This window comes from Alosa alosa, chromosome 2 (genome assembly GCF_017589495.1).
Source record: "Alosa alosa isolate M-15738 ecotype Scorff River chromosome 2, AALO_Geno_1.1, whole genome shotgun sequence".
NCBI lineage: Eukaryota > Metazoa > Chordata > Actinopteri > Clupeiformes > Clupeidae > Alosa > Alosa alosa.
Window position 1 is genome coordinate 1,847,813 of NC_063190.1, and position 23,627 is coordinate 1,871,439.

The 23,627-nt window shown below is 38.7% G+C and overlaps 1 protein-coding gene across 2 annotated transcripts in view; it reads left to right on the forward strand.

Moving 5' to 3' along the window:
• The first annotated feature begins 3,300 nt into the window (after positions 1-3,300).
• Positions 3,301-23,627, forward strand: part of si:ch1073-416d2.4 (coiled-coil domain-containing protein 42 homolog) — a 31,199-nt gene continuing 10,872 nt past the window's right edge. For both annotated transcript variants that reach the window (XM_048238071.1, XM_048238070.1), the window contains exons 1-6: positions 3,301-3,433; positions 6,423-6,546; positions 9,574-9,619; positions 9,765-9,941; positions 13,528-13,685; positions 22,360-22,442. In XM_048238071.1, the coding sequence (XP_048094028.1) occupies positions 6,437-6,546; positions 9,574-9,619; positions 9,765-9,941; positions 13,528-13,685; positions 22,360-22,442 (574 nt within the window). In that variant the 5' untranslated portion in view covers positions 3,301-3,433; positions 6,423-6,436. The remainder of the gene's footprint in view (positions 3,434-6,422; positions 6,547-9,573; positions 9,620-9,764; positions 9,942-13,527; positions 13,686-22,359; positions 22,443-23,627) is intronic.

The window sequence follows — 23,627 nt, forward strand, 5'->3', positions numbered from 1 at the left end:
TCTCCCGTATTTCAAGGTCATCTCCCAGCACCCTACCGTTTTGTTATTTCTCCCGGAAAACTCCCGTAATTTGCATGGCCATCAAACTTCATTTTAAAATCATTGATCCATTCAGGTTGCTAGATTGTGTACAGTATGAAATACACCCTACACATACACGATCACTTAGTTTCAATTTTAACTGTTTTGTCATAGGCTAAAACCTGGCAACCCAAAACCCAAACTAGATGTACCGCATAGCGGTACAAAATATGACCGCCGCTCAGTCCTGTACATCCGTTCCTCAAAAATAAATCACACTTCAATTTGTCTCCATATTTTACTCCATCCCCCACTCTTGAAACTTTTGTGTATGCTTGTTTGGCATGCCTGAGTGTGTGTGTGTGGCTGCACAAAAAGTATCCTACTGGTGCTGAAAAGGTGAATAGATTGTAGAATAGCTAAAGAAGATGTAGCATTGTTATAAAACCTTTAAAATCTCTAAACAATCACAAGTAGGGCAGTCCATCACAGTTCATCCATTGCAACTGGATTGATGAAAGGTCACTTACACCTGTAGGCTACATTGTAGGCTATTTGGGAAAAGAAAAAGGTATTAGCATAATGTTAATTATTTATTTATTTATAAACAAAAACATCTCTGTCAGTTCCATGCCGTTTTCAACAGCTATCAAAAACAAAGGTCATTTTTGGATGGATGGATTTTTTGTGAATGTTTCTTCTTCTACATAAGATTTTAGTCATCTTTAGTTCATGTAGGCTAATACTTTATTGTCAATGCACAAATTAAGTAACAGTAGTCTGAAACGTTATTGTTAATGCACAAATTAAGTAGTCTGAAACGAAATGCTGTTTTACATCTAACCAGTGGTGCAAATAACTGACATGTCCAAATGGGCCTTGATGAAATGCGTAAGCTAGACTGTTCATACACATTTTAATGGGCCAAAGTTGAAGAGCTGTTGTCCGTTATTGTTCGTGCAAATATAGGCTGATTCATGTTCCCTTGCATTGTGTAACTGAGGTCCATGGCTAGTCTGGCTTTCACCAGACCAAGCTCAATCTTTTGTTGAAATCAAAAAATAAATAGCGGGCAGATAAGGCTGGGTTCACCCAGCCTAGTCCATATAGGCACCCGATATTGTTTAATTTTCCGATTGAGATATCCACGCTCTGGCTATTCTAAATGCAAAAATGCATCAGGGAGTTATGACAAAACTGTAACTAACAAACTAGATCCTAATAGAAAGCTGTTAGCTTCCCTAAGCTACAGGTAGGCTTATAAGGTAGGCCTATTTACAACATAAATTGTCAATAGGCTATGCTGGCGACACAAATAAAATCTCCTTTGAAACCAATGGCTTCGCCTTACAGTATCAAGCGGACTTAAACTGCCATATCGTTGGCGAAAAGTTGTAATCAAATTCCGCGCAGCTCCATGAGTCAAGGAAAGCGCAAATGAAGTAGCCACTTCTAAATGGGACCCACTACACAGTAGCTTAAGGTGTGTTGCTAAAGCAGCCATAATGAAATTAAGGTGTCATTGTTTGGATACTTCACACACACATGCTTTTTAATTTCACAGACTACAACTACCAAGCTGGAATCAAAGCACATCGATTACTCACACCCTGCGCTTAAAAACAAAATAAACAGGCGTCTCAGTCTCCGCATGTATAGGCAAAACTGTATCAGACCCGAGATAACGTTGGTAAATCTTCCATTGCACAGAATGATTTTTGTAGCACGTTACAACGAAATGACAGTCGAAAGATACAATTACAGTGCTGCTATCAATTTGCTTGGTATAACCGCATTTATATAGCCTGGCGAGCCAGACCCACATTAAAATGTAGGGTCTGGGCACTCACCGTTCGCAGTGCTCAGTCCGAGGGGCGGGATAATCAGTTGTCTTTCAAATTCCCTTTGCACGCAATTGACCTCTCCAGAATAAGTCCCGCCTCCGTAACTTCCGTATCCATCCAACTTCCAGGCGTGGATTGACTATGGGAAATAACATGGCGTTTCGAAATATCATACCGGTAAAACATCTGTAGGTAGCGAAGTTGAAAAAGCTGGTGGGCAGATTGGCCTACACACTTCTGCCATCTAGTTTCCACTGGATTTTTTTATTGTCGGTGCCGTTTAAGTAGTATACTATAGACCAGTGTTTCTCAAACTTTTTCAGACGAAGGACCACTTAACCAATAAAAAAGAAACGCATGGACCACCTAGCTAAAAAAAGATTAGACCTACTTCAACAGTATATTAGCCTACACAATAGGCCTACTCACTGAACCACTTTGCTTATTGTCTTTTGCACTTTGCTTATTGTGTCAGAGGATTCATATGATTTAAACTGGCATATCCTACCTAGACAGTGTGACAGAACTGTTTGGATTTACATACAAGTTGGTTCAATATTGCATACAACTCATCTATATTATATTTTACCACGTCTGCTTTCGCCCGACCACTTGGGATAACTTTATGGACCACCAGTGGTCCCAGGACCACACTTTGAGAAACACTGCTATAGACTGTACTACTTAAACGACACGGGGTGAGTGGCCCCGGGGGGCGAAACAAAATTTTTCCGTAAAAGTCTGAGTGGGGCTACATACCCACCAAATTTCATGTGCCCGGTGGTTGGTGTCCCGGGTATCGTTCACCAAAAATTCAGGAAGTAGATGACGAAAAAAAAAAAAAAAACTTTGACAATCCCTATATGACCGCTTCTAGCGGCGGTCATAATAAGGAAGCGGGTGCCGACTGCGCAGCCTGAGTCTCGTCGTAAGCAAGCAGTCTAGTTGAATGGCCTACAGTACTCCAGAACTAGCTGTTGTGAAATTGTTGGGAATTTAATTGATTAACACATCACATAAACTGTTATTGAGTGTTGTTGATACACTGAACTTGTGCCCAAATCTGACAGCAAGCAGCTTTGGAGTTTTGGAAGTAGGCTGCAGGCAGCGTGGATACATACAGTAGGCTAACTGGCATGCGTAAGGTAATGGTAAGGTAAGTGTTGAAAAACGTGTATGAAACGTATTAAATATGCAAACACAGATCCGGTATAAACACTGAAACCCCCCCCGAAAAAAAATCTCCCGTTTTTGGAAAGCTAAATGTTGACAGGTATGGTTTATAACGAAAAGTGGATTTTGAGGGGTACAGCTCCATAGACCTCCATTCATTCTGCACTTATTCGTGAGCGCCCTCACGTGGAACCAGAACGGGAACTGCAAGCAGTTCAGAAACAGGATGTTTCCAGGATGTTTCCCGAGTGGCGGTTCTCTCTGCTGCGCCGTAGCGTCACTGGTTGCTTGGAGATGGGATAAACTTTTGGTCAAGATAAAACTGATCACAGCCTTGGCGGACAGCGTATGGGATTAGCCATCTTCATCTCGTTAACTTTGTTCAAATAATACAGGTAGGCTACCATTTGTTTTGTGTGAAGCATAGGCTATACGAATTTGAAGCGTAGCCTAATGGTGTCAGTAATTCTAAAAGAGCTCAAGCAACGTTTACAAGCTGTGTTGCTAACTTTGAATAAACGTTAGGTTATAGGTGACGTCGGGCAATTTTTACAATGCACGGAAAGCAATGCACTGTATCTAGGCCTATTGCAATTCCACTCGTGAAGGGAAAAAAGAGCACATTGATGATTTCAGCTATTCTAAACATTGTCCATGCCCTGGAGTGCGTACTTCCGTGTTGCCAATTGCCACCATAGGATTGCAACTTGCAACCCTTGTAGGCTGGACAGATCTCTAATGAGGAGACACATACACGGGTTTCCCGTTTACCAACAAAACTAGATGTGCGCGCAGCCGTGAGGCAGAAGACGCTTGGTGGCCGTCCACAATGTTATAAACTTAACCTAAATAGTCAGCTGCTGTAAGCTACAATCGGATTTTTTTGTATACCCCTGTTGTTTCAATGATAATAACATCTCATTTCAGACTATATTTCAAAGTTTGACGTTCATTTGCATTATTAATATAACATCGTATTTTGTCATTTTTGCCGAAGACATGCATTCCGTTAGGGATATTGAACATATTTAACATTCTCTAGCCATCGTGATTTCGAATTGGTGCAGTTTTCAGCACAAAAACTAATTTTATTCTTTTGCTCTTTTGCATTGCTCTATGCTGTTCTATGGTGCTTTCTGCCTCTTGGTTGCGCACGCATGTTTTCGCGACGTTGCATAGAAATCCATGTATAGCGCCTTAAAGGAGAATTCGGTGTGATATTGACCTAAAGTGTATTGAAACATGATACCGAGTGTGAACGTATGTCTCATAGCCCATCTCGGCTTGTCCCCTGCACTCAAAATCTGGCGCTAGTTAGCCGATGCTACCAACACCTTTTTCAATAGTGATGCTTGACATCGGGCTAATGAGGCAAATAAATCACTGTTTTACACCCGTTTACGAGGCTCAATGTATCTCCACACTTCATTGGTAGACTTCCGAGGGCCCTGACATTTAAAAGCGAGACATTGAGAACTTTGAAAAAGCACTGGTAGTTTACTTACAAGGCGATTTATACAGACAGTATCTTCCCGCGAAGTTTAGCGTTTGCAGCCATCTTGAATTTAGTCCGCGATAAATTCGAGAGCAGGTAAGAATGAAAAGGTATGATAAGGGGATCAGATTCCAAAAATAATTCAGTGGAAATGCATGGATTCCAGTTGCTGCTACTGGAAGAAACTGGAATCCATGCATTTCCACTGAATTATTTTTTTCGTTACTTTCGACTTATCGTGACTAAATTCAAGATGGCTGAAAACGCTAAACTTCGTGAAGATACTGTCTGTATAAATCGTCTTGTAAGTAAACTACCAGTGCTTTTTCAAAAGTTCTCAATGTCTCGTTTTTAAATGTCAGGGCCCTCGGAAGTCTACCAATGAAGTGTGGAGATACATTGAGCCTCGTAAATGGGTGTAAAACAGTGATTTATTTGCATGGCTAGCCCGATGCGATACCACTATTGAAAAAAGCTGTTGGTAGCATCGGCTTACTAGCGCCAGATTTTGGAGTGCAGGGGACAAGCCGAGATGGGCTATGAGACATCATGTTCACACTTTCGGTATCATGTTTCAATACACTTTAGGTCAATATCACACCGGAATTCTCCTTTAATGCCACATCGGATATTCAACTTCCGATTGAGGAAAAAATGACTTGAACGCAAAGTCGGGTCGGATTTTTATTCTCAGAGACTTCGTCTGGGAAGTGTGCCCCGAGTAGTCCCTTACGAAAAAGTACTAGGCCTATAGGAATCTTAGGCTATAGTAGGCTATTTTGGGACAAAATATTATAGCCTAGTAATCTTATAGGAATACTATAGTATTTTGGGACATCTTATAGAAGTAGCCTATAAGACAACCAATTTATCATATCATAGAGATATTGCTTATTACTCATTGTTGAAGACAACTGGATGTGAATATCTTTTTTTCTAATTTTCCCTTCCTACCTAAAATATTTAATAAATCTTTTTTGTAAAAAAAAAGGAAAATTTTGGTCATGGTGATTACTTAGGTATGAAGGTATGAATTCAAACAAATGTGCATATTGTGACGCCACTGACTGGGTCTTCGACCCATGCCTTCAGGCGCACCATTACAAACCTCATTCTGATGCAGGTTATATAGACTGCAGGTAATTTACCTGCAGTCTATATAACCTGCATCAGAGTGATATCTATATTATAGATCAGCCTTTCTCAAACTTCTTTGACCTGAGGCCCGGTCATGGCAGACTTTGGGGTCATAGGGTACCTACACGTAAATTGTGATTGGCCAGCCAATTTGCCTAACCTGAACCCCATAAAGAACACATGGGATACTTTCAAGAGGAAAATGAGAGACACCAGACCCAAAACCACAGATGAACTGAAGGCCGCTATCAAAGCAATGTGGGCTTCCATCAGCAGGGCCACAGGTTGATTGCCTCCATACCAAACCACATTTATGCAGTAATTTGTGCAAAAAGAACCCAACTATGGATTGAGTGCATTGAGTGTAAATGAACAAGTTAAGATGAGATAGATTAGTCAGATTAGTTCATTTCTTTTCAAAAGGTCAACATAACCTCTTTTTCCTAATAATATTGAAATACTGATTTCTGATTTTCATGATATGTAAGCTGTAGTCACCAAGATTAAAATAAAAAAAGTTTTCACTGTATGTGTAATGAATTTAGAATATATGAAAGATCCACAATAGATTACAGAACAAATTAACTTTTACATAGTAGTCTGATTTTTTGATATGCACCTGTAATGTTTGCCCCGTATTACATTGTACGGCTGTCTGACTTTAGGTTGTTAAATGGTGCCTATTGTCAAGTTGGCCGAACTCTTTATAGAGCTCTGTCCCTGACCTATTATGTTAAATTCCTAATACGCAGGTTCTGGGAAAAACATGGAGACCTCAACTCTTCCATCAATAGGCCCAAAGGACGATCCTCGGTTGACCCTTCAAGTGGAGAACAAAATGAAAAACATTTTTGTCACACAATTACAAGAGACGCGGTAAGCCAAGTCAACATGCAAGCTTTCTCGTTTAGGGCTTTGTGAGGCCCACCTACATAACCACCTACACAACCACCACCACCACTAATAATAATTCTGTGATACAAACAGCCTGAAAATTTGGTCCGACATCAGGTATGCCATTTTGTTCGAGGTGCAAACAAATAGAGAGGAGTCTGACCAGAGGTGTAGCAAGCTTTTTAAAAGTGGTAGGGTTCTGGAATTGGGAAGTAAAATAATCCCGGCCAAATAGTAAATAACTCCCTGAATTTTCTTTACATGTCAATAGTATTGTTAAAGTAACAAAATAAAGAATTGGTATCAGTATACCCCTCGGCCTGAATTTTAAACACCATATACTGCTGAGGTAGTGAGTCTAAAATTGATTCCTGTAACAACAACATTGTGTAAAAGACTGCAGACCACAGGGAGTGGAGCTTCACTTTAGAACAGAAACATGTCACCTCCTCCACTCCAAGAACAGCCCTGCTCTGCCTCTGATTAGTCCAAGAAAGCCTGGCTGCAAACCTCCACTTGAATGAATAATAAGGAGCTGAATCGATTTAGACAGGTAGTTTTGTATTTTCTTCCTCCGGCGATTTGCATTATCTCTCTGAGTTTTACAAGTCTTCAGTATATACAAACATTAAAATATTACAATACTTAAAGGGGTGGTTCAGGATTTTGGACATAGGACCTCATTTCCAAGTAAGCAAGTGTGATATTTATCAGTGGAGACCGTTTTCAACACGTTTCATCCAGTCCTTCTAATTGCAGAGTTACGCAGGTGCTAGGCTAAGCGCCAAGTCAACGGTATGTGCTAGCCTGCCACTAAAAACAGTCTTACCCACTCCAAAGTACACCCAAGGCAAGTAAATTATAGCAGCCAGACTATCGATGTAAATGTCTGTATTGATAGTTTTATTTCTAACATTATTCTATCCTTGCATTTCAACGATCGCATTACATTTTGAGGGACTAGTGTCTTAGCAGCGGAATTATACTTGCTCCAGTTAGTAGTACTAGCCAAAAAAGTAAACAGTAAAAGCGCTCAATGGGGATACCTAGTAGTAGCCTTGGTAATATCAGTCCGCCGCTGAGATGCAAAATGACTACTACCAACTTCAGGGGAACAAAGTATAACTATTACCTTGTGATCACGAGGGTAGTTGTATTTCTTACACTATTCTATCAACACAGACATTTACATCGATTGTCTGGAATTTGCCTCGAGTGTCCTTTGGAGTAGGTAAGACTGTTTTTTTAGTGGCAGGCTAGCACATACCGTTGACTTGCGCTAGCCTAGCACCTCTTGAACTCTGCAATTAGAGCGACTGGATGAAGCGTGTTGAAAAGCGGTCTCCACTGATAAATATCACACTTGCTTACTTGGAAACGAGGTCCTATGTCCAAAATCCTGAACCACCCCTTTAAAGGAGCATTTCACCGCTCGGAAGATGAATGTGTATTTAAATTGGGTCATTTATGAAGTAGAAATGTGGAGTCATCATTGAAGTCAGTGCCTTTTTGACTGAGAAAAAGCCAAAAATGTGCTTTTTGTTCATGTGGATGAAAGCCAACAACTCCCATAATTCCCTGCCTTTCACTGCTCTTCACTGCCCTACCAAGCCACTCCCCCAGGAAGCCTAACTGAACTACAAGCACAGAGGGACTCATTAATGTAGCATTTTGGCATTAATAAGGATTCTAAACATACGTTTTGACTGTTAAACCCTGACTTTATTTAGGTGAAGATTAAACACATTAGCAGTCATTCCATCTGTCCACGCCGCTATAAGGTTTTACAGTAGAGCTAAAATGTAGCCTACTCATTAGGCTACTCATTACTCAATGTGTAAGCTCTCTATCGTTCTTGGCAGATGTATCCGAATATGAATGTGAAAGACTTGCCTTTCAGGGCACGAACGGTCAAAAGCACAAACTTTTAGAAATATCCTGCCGTCATTTTTACGGAACAGGAGAAGTTTTCCATTGACGTAGCAGTAGCACATTTTAAAAGTGGGCCTATAGCCTACACCAGTGTTTTTCAACCTATCTTAGCGATACTTTTTGCAATACCCTCGATATACATATCGTTGGAAAGCTTAGTCAATGGCCGTTCATGTGAGCACATTAACTTAATTTTGTAAATTTGACCAAAACGACTGGTTTTGCCTTGCAGGGTCACAAATGCGACTTATAGTCCAGTGCGACTTATATATGTTTTTTTCCTGCGACTTATAGTCCGGAAAATACGGTATTTGTTTCTGGGGAGAAGAAATTAAGCTAAAAAAACATATCAAATACTTGAGAGCTGGCAAATCGACCTACAGTATAGCTGCTAACTGATGTCCTGATAATACTATACGGTTGTTACCAAGCAAGTTACCATAGTACCTAGTACAAAGAACATCTGGTGAAGTTAAAATCATTGATTATCAATATTAAGGACTTGTTTCTTCATAAATTAATTTTAAATATACATAGGAGAGATGTCCCACAGCGGCCAATCAAAAACCAAGCCTATTTATCATCAAAACAAAATCACTATCAAAGCAAAAACATCAACAGAACAGCGTTTGAGAGCATTTCATTGGGGTTATCAAGCAGGCACCCTCCTTTATCGTTGTTTCCCTGAACAAGACCAGAGATGTTGTTGTTCGCATATTTCTTTTTCACACCCAAGCATGTAGGTGACTGTAATATTTTTTATTGAAACTGCGCAGCCGTGGATGCAGATCTTGGAGTGGAGAACCTCATTCATTATAGCATACTTACTACTACACTAGCCACATTTACATGGACACTTTTAATCCGATTAGAAACCGAATAACAGCTCAATCGGACTAGAAATGTTCATATAAACACCTCAAATGGAAAAAAAAAATGCCTGATCCGATCAGAATTTTAATCGGAATGAAAGAGGTGGTGAATAACCCAACCTCATAAAACTGTGGCATGTTCCTTTATCATATGCTTTTTATGGTCAAATTCTTTGAAAAACACCATTTTGTTTTTGTGTGACAGAGAGCAGAAGGATGGTGATACTAATCTGATCCCTGTTTTAACAGAGGTAAGAAGTCAATATGTTGAAGATTTTATTTTTAAAAATTCTGTATAGAGTATTTCTGTTAATTTTCATCATGCATACTCGTACGGGCACAGGTCAATTTCTGTACTGTCCCTTACCTTTTACACTGAGGGATTTTCCTTTGTAGTCCAAGAGTAGGATTTTGGAGACAGGAGTTAACACCATGCAGCGAACCCTTGTATTAAAGAAACAAGTTGAACTGGATAAGTTGGACAGTAAGTTTGCACACAAACGACAAGAGTTTCAAGTTCGAAAGGAAGCCCAGGAACACAAAAGGGCTGATCTGCAGCATAAACAGCAGCAGGTGAGTCAGATATGAGTAAGGCACTGTTTTTGTCATTTGTCCTCTACTATTGCACATTCAGGTGGGGATACTTTTATCAGTTGATATATCCTTCAGGAAACAAATGCAAATATGTTACCCAATTTTCATCAGTTTTCAGATTTATGATGGTTAGGGCCTGTGTCCACCAATCACATTTTTTACGCCGACAGCGGTTATTTTCTAAACAAATTCTATGAATGGACGCGATTGGTGGCCCTTATTCTCTCCACAGTATCCCCACTTATTGACTGTGTTTTTCATGTTTTGTGTGCTTTTTTGTGTATTTTGTGAATGGGAGGAGATGTAAGACCAGTGAGTTAGTTTATCAGTTTGGCAGAAATGACAATGGGGTTGAGAAAACATTGGACGGCAGCATGGATCACAACACAGTATGATAGGCCTACAATATGAGATGGAGATACATTATCAGTTATCCACACGTGTTATGTCAAGCATCAGTTAAAATGTGAAAAAGCCTACCAACACCCTTAACAGCTTCATGGTTACACTTTAAACAAATCAGTGGATCGGTACCATGCTAGATTACCATTGACACTGGTGGTATTTCAGGCACGTACTGCACAGACATAGAATCAATCACGTCATCGTTTTGTGTTTTACTTTGGTTACACAGATCAACATAATTCAGCACTTTAAGAAATCTTCACTTTGGAGGGCTTTTTAAAAAAAATATCAGTTTGAGGGAGCTAAAACTCGAAAGGCCCAAATGCATGAAAAAATATGTTTATAAAAATATCTAGATACATGTAAACAACCCCTTAGTGACACCTATCCAAAGTGTGAATGGCCACTTGGTGTCCCGACACATCAGGCCATATAGGCCATTCATTAAAAAGAGTGCTCAGTTATTATTTTGTAAACACCAATGGAAGAAAATCTGAATCACGTAAAAATGAAATAAAAACAAGTAGCATAATAAAAACAATGTTGAGGTTGCTAACTCTCAAAATAAGAGTGAGAGAGGAAGAGAGAGAGAGAGAGAGAGAGAGAGAGGGAGTGAGTGCTAAAGTAGGAGATTACCGTTTACCACCAATTTAGAAAACACATAGCCTAGGAGGATAGCTGAGGACTAGCCTTATCATTTGGTGGAGATGACAGGACATCATAATGATTTTCTTAAAGTTTAAGAAATTATAGATTTTTGTAGGTAAGGATGCTTCTATTCATTAGTCAAGCAGTTAGGAGACAACCGATATCAATAAAAAACAAAATATCAGATTTAGTCTATACAAACAATCAGATGATTAATAATGAATTCAAATTGTATTATGAGAATCTATATGCATCAGAATTAAAATAACCAGACCCCATTCCCTTCCTCAAATCACTTAACCTAAAATGTCTAACAGCAAAACAAAAGGAACAACTTAGGAAAGACATTACTTGTGAGGAAATTAAAACTGCAGTTAAAACATCCCTTTTAAAAAAAGTTCCAGGAATGGATGGTATCCCAATAGAATTTTACTCAACTTTTTGGTCAAGTATTGAGCCCCTTTTTATTGATGTAGTGAACTCGGTCTAAAAGGAATATACAATGCCTCAAACAATGTACCAATCAACTATCTCTGTAATGCCAAAACCAGGAACAGATCGTGATACTCCTGCGGACTATAGACCTATTAGCCTAATTAATTGTGATAAAAAAAAATTATTACTAAAGTTATAAATAATAGACTCGCTTAAATTCTACCTGAGATCATCCATCAAAACCAGACAGGATTCATACAAAATAGAGATTTAAGAACCAATACTAGGACTTGTTTATTATTAATACAATATGCAAAGAAAAATAAAATAGACTTAACACTTATGGCTGTGGATGCAGAAAAAGCCTTCGATCGGCTAGAGCAGTGGTCCCCAAACTACGGCCCGAGGGCCGGATATGGCCCGCCACCTCATTTTGGGTGGCCCTCCAAATTATGTCCGAGGTATATAGCATCTGCCCCGCAAGGGAGTACGACGTCGTCAAACTATAACCTCCGTAATTTCCCCCATTCATTCTCTATGGCAAGTCTTAACAGTACATGTGTAATAGTCTTTTTGTCCACTGGTGGTTGTTTTGGCGCTGTTTTGCGTTTGCCATCCAAAACGGAATGAAATGTAGGCCTACCTGCAAACATGTAAGAGGCCTATGCTGACTGCATCAGTGCTCAAAGTATTCTAAAAGTTTATCAATTAATTGTTAATAACTAACTAACTTCTATTCAAGTCATATTTCTGGGACTTTCTGGGATAATTATTTCTATTTTTTATTCACTCGTTCAAATGTTCATACAAATTCACAATTCACACATTTCTCATGAGTGAAAGTTAAAATGGTGGTGTCAGATGTTTTTGCCAGCACTTCATAAAACTCTCATAGTTTGAGTTATTTGAATTATTTATAGGATATTACTTGTTCACGACATGAGCTGTGTATGCAAAGAGAATTCACACATTTTGAATAAAATATACTTTTGGGACTCCCTGCTAATACTTTTGGGAATGCTAAAGTCTTTTTATCAGTATTATTTCATTTGAGCTACATTTTACACTGATATGGCATGATGGCAACATAAACACAGCTAACAATGGTATTAAATTGCAGTAGCCTATGATTAAATGTAATGGAATATTCAACTAAGATAGACTGCTGTTGTTCACAGCACTAAGCTATTTATGGTTACTGATATACTCCGAGTCTCTGGCCCTCTCTTAGAGCCAGGCATAGTGAGCTGGCCCTCGGAAGAAAAAGTTTGGGGACCACTGGGCTAGAGAGAGCATATTTGTTTAAAGTGTTAGAAGTTTACGGGTTCCCAGATGAGTTTATAAAGATGGTTAAAACAATTTATAAGTCGCCAAAGTATAAGTATATAAGTATAAGTATATATACTCTTTTGATCCCGTGTTTGGTCTCTGCATTTATCCCAATCCGTGAATTAGTGAAAGGTGTGTGTGGGAGTATGTATGAAGAATGATTGGATAGGGTGTGTGCATGAGGGATATACAGTATGTGTGTGTCTGAGAACAGCAGAAGTATGAATGAAGGGGAAAAAATATATAAAAAGACAACCTCCCAAAGACTATGTGTAATACTGTATGTTGCAATGGTAAACCTAAATGTACAAATGATTTGATGTAAAGCCATGATCTGGTCATACGCCTTTGGGTGAGTTTGTGTTGTAAAAATAATAATAATAACAAAAAAGGATGTTTCTATAGTACAATTTTCTTATCTTAAGCTGTGATTGGAAAACAGATGTGGAAGCAATTTTTTTGTCATTTCTGTTTCTTAAATAAGATCCTAAACCAAGTTACCACGGTTATATTACCAAACAGTTAAAATAGGATTTTCAAGTTAGGAAGTGTGGACCCCCACATAGTCATTGCTTGTCTGACCTAGCAACAGATAAATAGGAAGGTGGGACTCGACTGAAAGGTCAGTTGACCTATCGCTAAGCCACACCCATCAAACACAGATAAACAAAAAGCAGTTTAGCACCAGCTCCTGTCTCAGTGAAGCTCCTGTCTTCAGATAATTCTTTTTTTCCCATTGATTTCACAGATCAAAGATAAGGTAGCAAAGTTTGAGAAGTTTGTGGAGGAGAATGAGCTTAAACACAGACGAGCTCTAAAAAAGTTCCAGGTAGAAAGAAGGCTGAATAATCTAAAGCACAAAGAACTCATGGCACTCATGAAAGAGCTAGAAATGCTGCAGACCAGGTAAGTAAAGAACTTTAGGCTCTCGGTATATCACTTTGATCCTTACAATCCTTTAGTAGGAGTCTACTACTTCAACTTTCCTACCGTTATTCCGGTGAGCTGGAAATTGGCACATGAAAATGTACTGTACTGTTTTCCTTAGTCTTCTTACTACAGTGCATTCATTTACTGTTATATGAAGTCTTCTTATTCTATCAAAAAAATTCTGCGTCTTCAGCTTGAACTGTTTAACGTTCAAACTTTGTAACATAGGTCTTGAAAAGGGCATTTCAGCTATGTAATTTTAATTTTTATAAACTTTATACTTTTTAAGATATTAAAGAACCACTTGCAGGTTGGAAACCCCTACAAAGCATAGTGTAGATAAATGATGAAAGATCTAGATTCTCAGAAAGAAAAAAGTGATAATTATGCCAGAAACAACATATCTCACATAAAATTGTGAGAAAATAACTTCCACATCTATTAACCACTAACCGGAAGTGAGAACAGAGGGCAAACAGGTCAAGTTCAACAAATGGTGTAATGGATCCTGACACAGACTCAGAGGAGATTATAAACAACGAAAACACCTGTGACGGGCCACAGCCCTATAATTATGAGCCACCTAGGTGAGATAGGGACAAGGGAGAGAACAGGGGAAGGAACGACAGGCAGAGGAAAGAGGTAGAGTTTTGGTGAGTGACTCAGTAATAATGGTGGCTAACACTGTATCTGCGTCTGGGACAGCTTAAAAGAAGTCGAGAGGACTCCTAACTCACTAAGACCTATCCACAAACCGCATTTTGTGGCATTTCGTGTCGCGATGCTTTGAAATCCTATGCGGCTAGAGGAGCTTCCGATCGCGAGGGAACAATTTTGCATTGTATGCATAACTAAGGGATGCAATAACCCCATTAATAACCAAAACTACTCATTGTCAACATGTAAATTAAATGTAACATTTAATTATGAATCAAATTAAAATGTTCTCCTCTTTGTAAACGTAGGCATAGGCATATGGTTACAGATTAATTTAATAATGTTGCAAAGATACTGCTTCAATCCGTATGTTTCATTAGGCTACTAGGCTATTTGTTTTGCCTTACTCTTTATTCATTTAGGCTAGGCCTTTTTATTCAGTTATTCATCATCTTCCGTCCTTCGCACTACTTGTGTAGCGCACGCATTCTCAGACCTGTCACCTGTCACTCATCATCGTAAGGGAGGTGTTTGGAATAATTCCCGCGTTACAATCATCAGCCAGTCAAGGTGGTCACTTCAGTCAAGCTTGTGCATGAGTAATGACGTCATCCATAGCAACGAAGACTCGCTCTTAGTTTAGGAGTTGTCATTTTTCCTTACTAAGAGTAGGTCTGAAAGGCTTTGTGAATAACTTTTAAGAGAAAACTCCTAGCTAAAATCTTTTAGTGTGATTTAGGAGTACTCCTAGTGGTAAGATAAAAGGCTTTGGCAATACGGCCCCAGGTCTTTCTTGGTCAGTGGCGTAATGCTTTTTAGATGGTGTAAGATAGCGATTTTTAAGTGTAAGATAAGAAAAAGCTTTGCGTTGAGATAATAATAGGCTTTGCACCGGGTTTTGCGTCGCGAAAATAGGACCCCTTATATTTTTGTCTTAACTCTCTTCTTATGATTATTCCTAAGACAAAACTTGAAGAAATGAGATTCCTGAAAACAAAGATCTTAAATGTATTCTTAATTTTCTTCGCAACTTTAAAGGGCCCTTCTGTAACTCCAGTCATTTCTTCACCGATTTCTCACTTTTGTTGTCACATTTTTCTCTACAGAGCTCCACCTACAGTTTTGGGCTGCATATTTCACAACCGTCGTTTTGGTCTTTTCGCTGGCTCTGCCATGATGAACATCTAAAAAATTAAGCCATCTAATAGCTAGCCGGCATGGCTAATCAGTGCTTGAGGGGGGCGTGTGTCTGTATGTCCAGAGAATTTTAAGCATTTTGTGTTTCTCGCTCGTTCTTGCTTCTCACGGGACTTCCTGATTCAAACACTGCTGGGACGCTAGTGCAGATCTTGCAAGGCTAGAGACGGTAGAGGGAGCAGGGAAAGCCGCCAATCTCGCCACAACAGGTCATTTAATCATCACAATGATTTTTAAAATGTTTTATTGATTTTATTTTAATGAAAATGTTGCATAGGGGGCCTTTAAGACAACAATGCACCTGTCTTAAAAATGTTACAGTGTAAAGTTGAGCATCTTAAAGTCATTCGTATAAACACATTGAACAGTTTTAGACAGTTTGTTTGAAATATCAGCCTTTATTATGTGTACTTATTAGGGCTGCCAATCGATTAAAAAAATAATCTAATTAATTACATACTCTGTGATTAATTAATCTAAATTAATCGCATATATATTTTTTGCTGTGAAAGTATATTAAAATGTTTAATTTAAATAAATCATTGAATAATCAGCATTAGTGACATTAAAGTTCAAAAACTATTGTATTATTATTTTAATAATGGCCATAATAATCTATGATATGACCTAATATGCTGAGGAAATAAATTCAAAAGTGCTTCGGGAAGAAGTTGTTTTTCACATACAAGGTATATCAGGCCACAGATATAACCTAGGGGACACAATGAAAATAAATTAACACTTCCCCTAATGTCAACACTATTTCTTTGCATTGATGTGCAACTTTAAAGTTGATGAACTCCGGTGATATGCAGATTCCTTGCTGCAGACATTGCAGAGGACTTTATTTTAATCAACACTTTATTTTGTTTGTTGTTTAAAAGTAAATGTTCCAATCAATGATCTAGTCAGCACATTTTCTTCTCTCTCCTTAATTTTACAGTCTAATGGTTACTGACTACAACGGCTCGGGGTCAAAGGTCATACGGAATCGATTAATCTGCGTTATTTTTTTTAATCAGTTTTTTTTTTTTCAAATTAATTAATCGAAATTAATCAGTTATTTTGACAGCCCTAGTACTTATATAAGGTTACCATTTATTGCTAATTTTAGCTTGCTACTATTGTTTCCGGTAAGTCCTCTGTCCACTGAAAATGGGCATAACCAAAGGGTTCCTGACAGCATGTGGTGCACATTGACGTCACAGTTTAGAACGCGTTTCATTTCTTGAACACAATGTCCATGGAAATGGCAGCATTTTTTATTAAAAACTGAAAATTTCAACCTAGAAACTTGAGCTAATCGTGAGTGCTGTTGAAAGCATGTCTTTTCCCCTTAGCAACGGTTTGTAAACAAAACGTTACTCCAGACCGCTTGCAAGGCTACGTTAGTAGCAGAGAACTCGCTAGCCAGATTTAAATGGCACTGAATGGTGTGTGTCTGTCATTGAAACGTGGGTTTCATCGTTTGACGGTAGGTAACACTGTTGATGAATGATGCAGGCTATAGGTTTATCCTTATCTTAGAAGTTCTGACGTGAGAAAACAAAGAAGTTCCTCAGAAATACGACAGTTCTTCGGAAGTATTGGTGAATAGCATTGAAGAAGATTCTTAAGGACTTCTTAATTTTTCTTAGAAATCTACTTAATATGTATCTTAAGATTTTTTTTTTGTGAATCCGGCCTCCGATCTTTCATTACAATCTAGCTAAGTAAAAATAAACTTAGACACATGAGATGTTTGATTGATGGAATTATGCTTGATCAATGTTCAAAACAAAGTATAAAAACAACTAGACATGCAAGGACATTTGGGGAAAATCAAAGTACCGCTCTCGTCTGGATGTTACAGCAGAGAGGAGTTGCACTCTCTTTCACTACATGTGAATGATTGGGGTCGCCAACATTTTGTGACATCAAAATAGGGTCACCTGCCAAAAAATCTCAATCTCAACTACATCAATTACCCTGGCAACAATCTAGCAACCACTACGATATTGTCAACCAACACGATTACCCTAGAAATCAGCATAGAAACCGTTTTATTCAGCATAACAACCACCATATTTACCCTATCAACAACCTAGCAACCATCTTAATTACCCTAGCAACAACCTAGTAACCACCACCATAATGTCAATCCAGTTACCAACATGATTACCCTAGCAACCAGCATAGCAAACCCTACCTTAATTTCAACCTTCCACTTTATTTAGCATATCAACCACCACATCTACCCTACCAACAACCTAGCCACCATTTAAATTACCCTAGCAACTACTTAGCAAACCCTACCTTAATTTCAACCTAGCAACTGCCATAGCAACCAATATGATTACCCTAGCAACCATTATAGCAATTTTTTTCATTTAGGTTACAACATAGCAACCATCCATATCTACAGTACCCTAACAACAACCTAACAAGCATCTCAATTACAACCTAGCAACTACTACCACAATGCCAACCTAGTTTTCACTATAGCAACCATCATAATTACCCTAGCAACCAGCATGGCAACCACTGTATTTAGCATAGCAACCACTTTGTCTTCTCTAGCAACCATCTTAATTACTTTAGCAACAGTCTAGCAACCACTACCATAATGTCCCTAAAAAGTTGGGACGGGGGTAATAAAATAAAAAAGTTGTGTAATGATTAAGAAAACAAAAGTAGGAATGTTTTACAACTAATTAGGGTAACTGGCAACATGATTGGGTATGTAGGGCCCTATGAAATCCATTTTATTATTTTCCAAATTCCGTTTTATTTTTTCTCAAATTCTTGTTTTATTTTAAATATGTGACAGACACAATTGCTTTTTAAATATTCAGAAAGCCAATTTCAAAATTCTCCAACATTGCCTTCACCATTGTTAGGCCTACACATCTCCACCAAACTAGGCTGCAAGTTTAGATGGCTACATGTCCATGGCAAAATATGTGTTGCTTTCTATTTAGTTTGTTAGCACACATCTCCACTAAAGGATGAAATGGCTATTGCAGCACTTTTTTTTTTTGAATTGTGGGTCTGCGCGTCTGCTTGAGGTGACATTCGTGTCTGGGAATGGGACTGCTTGCAATGTTTCAAGAAACTTCTGCACACATTTCAACAATCTTCCACAAACTCACATCTTGCATCTACTGATTTTGTCATTGTCTTGGCTGGAGGGATTTGCCCGCAGTGGATTTAGCTTTGTTCTTAAGTTTCCCTTTTGATTTATATGGTCGCTATACATGTGTATTTGCGAGTCAGGTCAATTATGTGTCGCAAACTAGTTGTTTTCAGACTCATAGTAGTCATTGGGGTATTGTTTAGCCCCGTTATCTAGCAATCAAGCAGTTTAGTGTTTTGTCACCGTTGTCGGGATCGCTTATTTTCTTTGTTATATTATTTTCTTTTGTTTGTTTTCTTTGACTACGGAACGCGTTTTGTCTTTCGGTCACAGTCTAGGCCGAGCCCTTCTTATATGCTTTTTGTTTTAAAGTAAACTGAAATAAAAGTGAAGCAGAAGTAAAGTGAAGTGAATTAGAAAAAACGCCTGTTTATTTTGTGTCAACAGAATATCTGCAAATTCTGTGCAATTCCATGTTCATAAGATAATTCCGTTTTCATGTGTAGATTCCGTGATTCCGTCTGTGTTTTCCGCATTGTGGAAATCATAGGGCCCTAGGTATAAAAAGGAGCATCTTACTGTAGAAGTAAAGATGTAGGGGTATTCATCACTCTGTGTAAACCTGTGTGGACAAATGATGAAACAATGTAATTTTAATGCTTCTTTACATGGAGTTGCGAAGTATTTGGGGAGTTCATCATCTACAGTAATATTATTAAAATATTTAGAGAATCCAGAGAAATCTTTGCAAACTAGGGATAGAGCTGAAAAGCAATAAATGAAAAACAATTGATGGCCGTGGTCTTTTGGACCTCAGATGGCACTCTAAGCGATTGTCATACGTTTTTTAGGCTAAAACATTTTTTGTCACTTAGAGCAAACGTCCCCTCACCATCCGCTAGCTGCCTGTGTCCTGAATACACTGTAAAAAATGCAATCTCTATGAACAACCCAGGTTCCAAAAAGAGCCACAAAACAACTTGGGCAAACCTTGCCCATAAAAACATAACAAACTGTTCCAGCAAATCACTGACGAGATGCACATCTTGAATTTCCCCTGGGGATCAATAAAGTATCTATCTATCTACATTTAGGAGAGTTTCAATTGCACGGGAGGGAGGGGGAGGAAGTAGCGAGCTAGCTTTCTGTTTTGTTTGAATGTCAACAGAAGTGGCGTTACCCAGCATTGCTTAGAACACCTTTAAAACCAGACCTGTTTCTGTAAAGTCTGTAAAGAGAATCATTGGATGGGCTCAGGAAAACCTCTGATAACCATTGTCTATAAGCAAAGTTTGATACTCAATTCAGATATACTACTGTAAACTTTACCATGCAACAGCCAAAATTGTATTTAGACTTGATACAGAAATACCACCGTCTTATCTGGGCCTGAGCTGGTTTACAAAATGGACTGAGGTCCTGTGGCTAGACCAATCAAAATGTGCAATTCTTTTTGGAAATCATGGACTCATCTGGGCTAGAGGAGAGGGCCTATCAAGGTATACAACCTATCCAACTTGTTGTACTGCTCAGTTCAAAACCCAACATCTCTGACGGTGTGGAGGTGCATTACTCCCTACAACATGGGCACCATAGATAGGATAGATAGATAGACTTTATTCATCCCCAAAGGGAAATTACAGTGTTTCAGCAGCCATACAAACACAGCATTCACATATACTGTACATACATACACCCATGACATTTCGGAATCTAACAATGCACTCACATGTGGTGCATGTGTGAAATGCACATATCTGTTGTGTGTGCTATTTTGTTTTGCACGTTTTATACATTGGAAACACTTACTCACTTCCTGTTGGATGTGACGACATCAGTGATATTCACTCGGTGGCGCTACACCACAAATATGTGTGGTACAATGGAATGCTTCCAAGTAACCGATTTATGACATACATTTTGTGATATGCTGTGCAACTGACAAGTTATCCTAAACACTCCTTCAGCCTACCCACTGGGGCTGGGGGGGCATATGGGGTCCATATCTCTACCAACTCTTGTGTGTGTGTGGGTGAAACTATTTGCTGACCACAAGACTCAATGACATAAGGGGGCTCTATGGAGACCCTGGGCCACACCGGGGGCCAAACCTTTGTCCATGACAGCTTTATTGGACATCCGCTATGTGTGCCACATTTTCGCCTGTGGGAACCACCTCAAAAAAGGCAAAGTGCGGCAGGATATTACCAACTATAATAATAATAATAATAATAACAACAATCCTTACAGAAACAATAAGGCTTTCGCACCATCTGGTGCTCGGGCCCTAATTATGCATCATCATTGAAGATGGAACAGTGAGATCATTTATTGTGTAGAGTTTACTAATAAGAACGTTTTTGACAAGATGGCGGCGAGTGGAAAAAACAACTGCTAAAATGAGTTGTTCAAAACCTTTCTTTTTTGTAAACTATGTTCTCAATGCTCACGTTCATGTGTAGAGACCCTGGTGATACTATGATCTAATAGTAGTGCCCCTCACTCCCATTCAGAAGGCCATTTGACCCAAAACGACAATACGGTCAATCTTAAGTGGCGCTTCCGTCCTAATTATACTTTTAAACAAAAGTTTGATATATAGTCAGCATCATTGCCCATGGACATTTCAGCCAAATAATTTAATTTAGGCCTATGGATTTTTAAAATTGTTTGTTATGTCTTATCTATTTGTATACGAGATGTTTTGTTATTGCTTGCAATGTGGCTCTCAGGAGTGCAAGACAAATTCCCTTTGGGGCAATAAAGGTTTGGGCATGTTACCCTGCTAACAGACAGCTCCATTGGCTACCCTCAAATCAACCTTATCCTGGCTACAGTACAAAGACTTCAAAAGAAAGAAATTATAACTAGAAGACAGAGTAAGGCCACTTTATTTCAGTACATAGGGTAGGCTACCCGAGCTAGGCAAGATAGCTTCTACCACATGTCAACAGTGAGCCCTTGCCTCTACTTTGCAGAATTTGAATGCTCCTCTAGTGTTGGTTCAACAGGGCTACCCCCTGCTGACTGAAATTGTGAACGCGAACGTTAGATCTTACACGTGAGGACTCAACACACTATTTTCGAGGGCTTTTGAGAGGGCCCAGCACACACAAGAGTTCATCTTACCAGGGCCGTGCCACTTGAGGTGGGGCCGCTCATTTACTCCCCTAATTTACTGCAAATATAGACTTGGTTGCAGCTTCTAAACAATTTTTGTAGTGCTACTTTGTGCCCCCTAAGAGTTAACATTTCTAAACATTGCAGAAGCACAATTTTTTTGGCAAAAGAATTACAAAAAGTGTAGAACATTGAAAACCATCCATTAGTGTATTTTTTTATTTTGAGTATATTTGTGCTGTTACAAATTATTAATTGCAGGAAGGCCTAATAATATGTACTAACAAGGAAATAAAATAGGCTTAATTATAGAATAACAAAAGAAAAAGGGATACTCTGCACACCAGATACCTCCCATTCATATATTTTTTTTTTAATTTATTTGTGTATGGTGTGCGGATCACCCCTTGTTCTTTTGTGATACTCTCACACTAGATCCTGCACCCATCCAATTTTGGCCAGGGATGTGCATGGCCTCATACTGTTTTATTATAGAATAAAACATTCTGTTCTCATTCTAATCATTCTATTGTCATTATAATTTCAACCCTTGCATGACAGACATGAGTATCTCAAGGGGCTGGTGTCAAAACACAAGATGTTCGAAGATTACCTAATGAAGATTTTGGATGTACTCCCAGAAAGTAAGTTAAAAACAGCAGAGTTTTGGCAAACATGGATTAATAGGTTTAATGTAATGAGATGACATCAATCACACTTTTGCCCTGAATAGAGTTGTGCTCAAAAGTTTACATACCCTGCCAAAATCTGCAAAAAATATTTGCCAGTTTTTGGAAAGTATAACTGATCATGCAGAAAACCTTTTATTTTATTTAGGCATAGGACTCAGATGAAGCCATTTATCATCACATAATATTGTGTGCCCTTTTTTAATAAAAAAAATAACTGAAATTACCCAAATGGCCCTGATCAAAAGGGCATACCCTTGAATGTTTGGCCTGACAGGTTGACACCTAGATTGAATTGTCTATTAAGGATACGTTTCGACACCTATGACATGTTTGATTGTAATTAGTGCCTGTATAAATAGTCAATGTTTGATTGTAATTAGTGCCTGTATAAATAGTCAATGAGTTGTGAGACCTGTTGTGTTGTGAGACACACATTTCATCCAGGGCTGCACTGACTTTGCTGGCTTTTGGATGCCATGGGCTAAGAGCTGTCAAAAGATTTACGAGAAAATTGATAAATCAGGAAAAGGAAAGATTTGAAAATGTCAGTCGTGCTCAAAGTCTGAAGAAGTGGAGAATTGGTGGTTTGGTTGATACCAAACCATGGTCAGGCAGACCAACAAGGATTTCCTTTTATGAACAGCACAAATTGAGGGCAAATCATTCTGGTGTTACGGACCTTATCCGGGTGCATATTAACTGGGTATAAACAATAAGCACGTTATCATGAGCAGGTAGGATACCTTATTTACTACAGATTTGACTGATTCAGTAAAGAAGTCTGCGCGAACATGGTCTTGACATGTCTATAATAAAATAAAATCTAATCTCAGCCATCTCAGTCCCCTGATCTAAAGTCCATAGAAAAAAACGTGGGGTGAGTCAAAAAGGAGAATGTATAGTATATAAGTATATAGTCTTTTGATCCCGTGAGGGAAATTTGGTCTGTGCATTTATCCCAATCCGTGAATTAGTGAAACACACTCAGCACACAGTGAACACACAGTGAGATGAAGCACACACTAATCCTGACGCAGTGAGCTGCCTGCTACAGCAGCGCTTTTATGGGGTGTCGTAGGAAAATATTACAAGCTTTTTTTTGGCAAAGCGAGGCTTGAGAAGGTATAACAAGCAGGG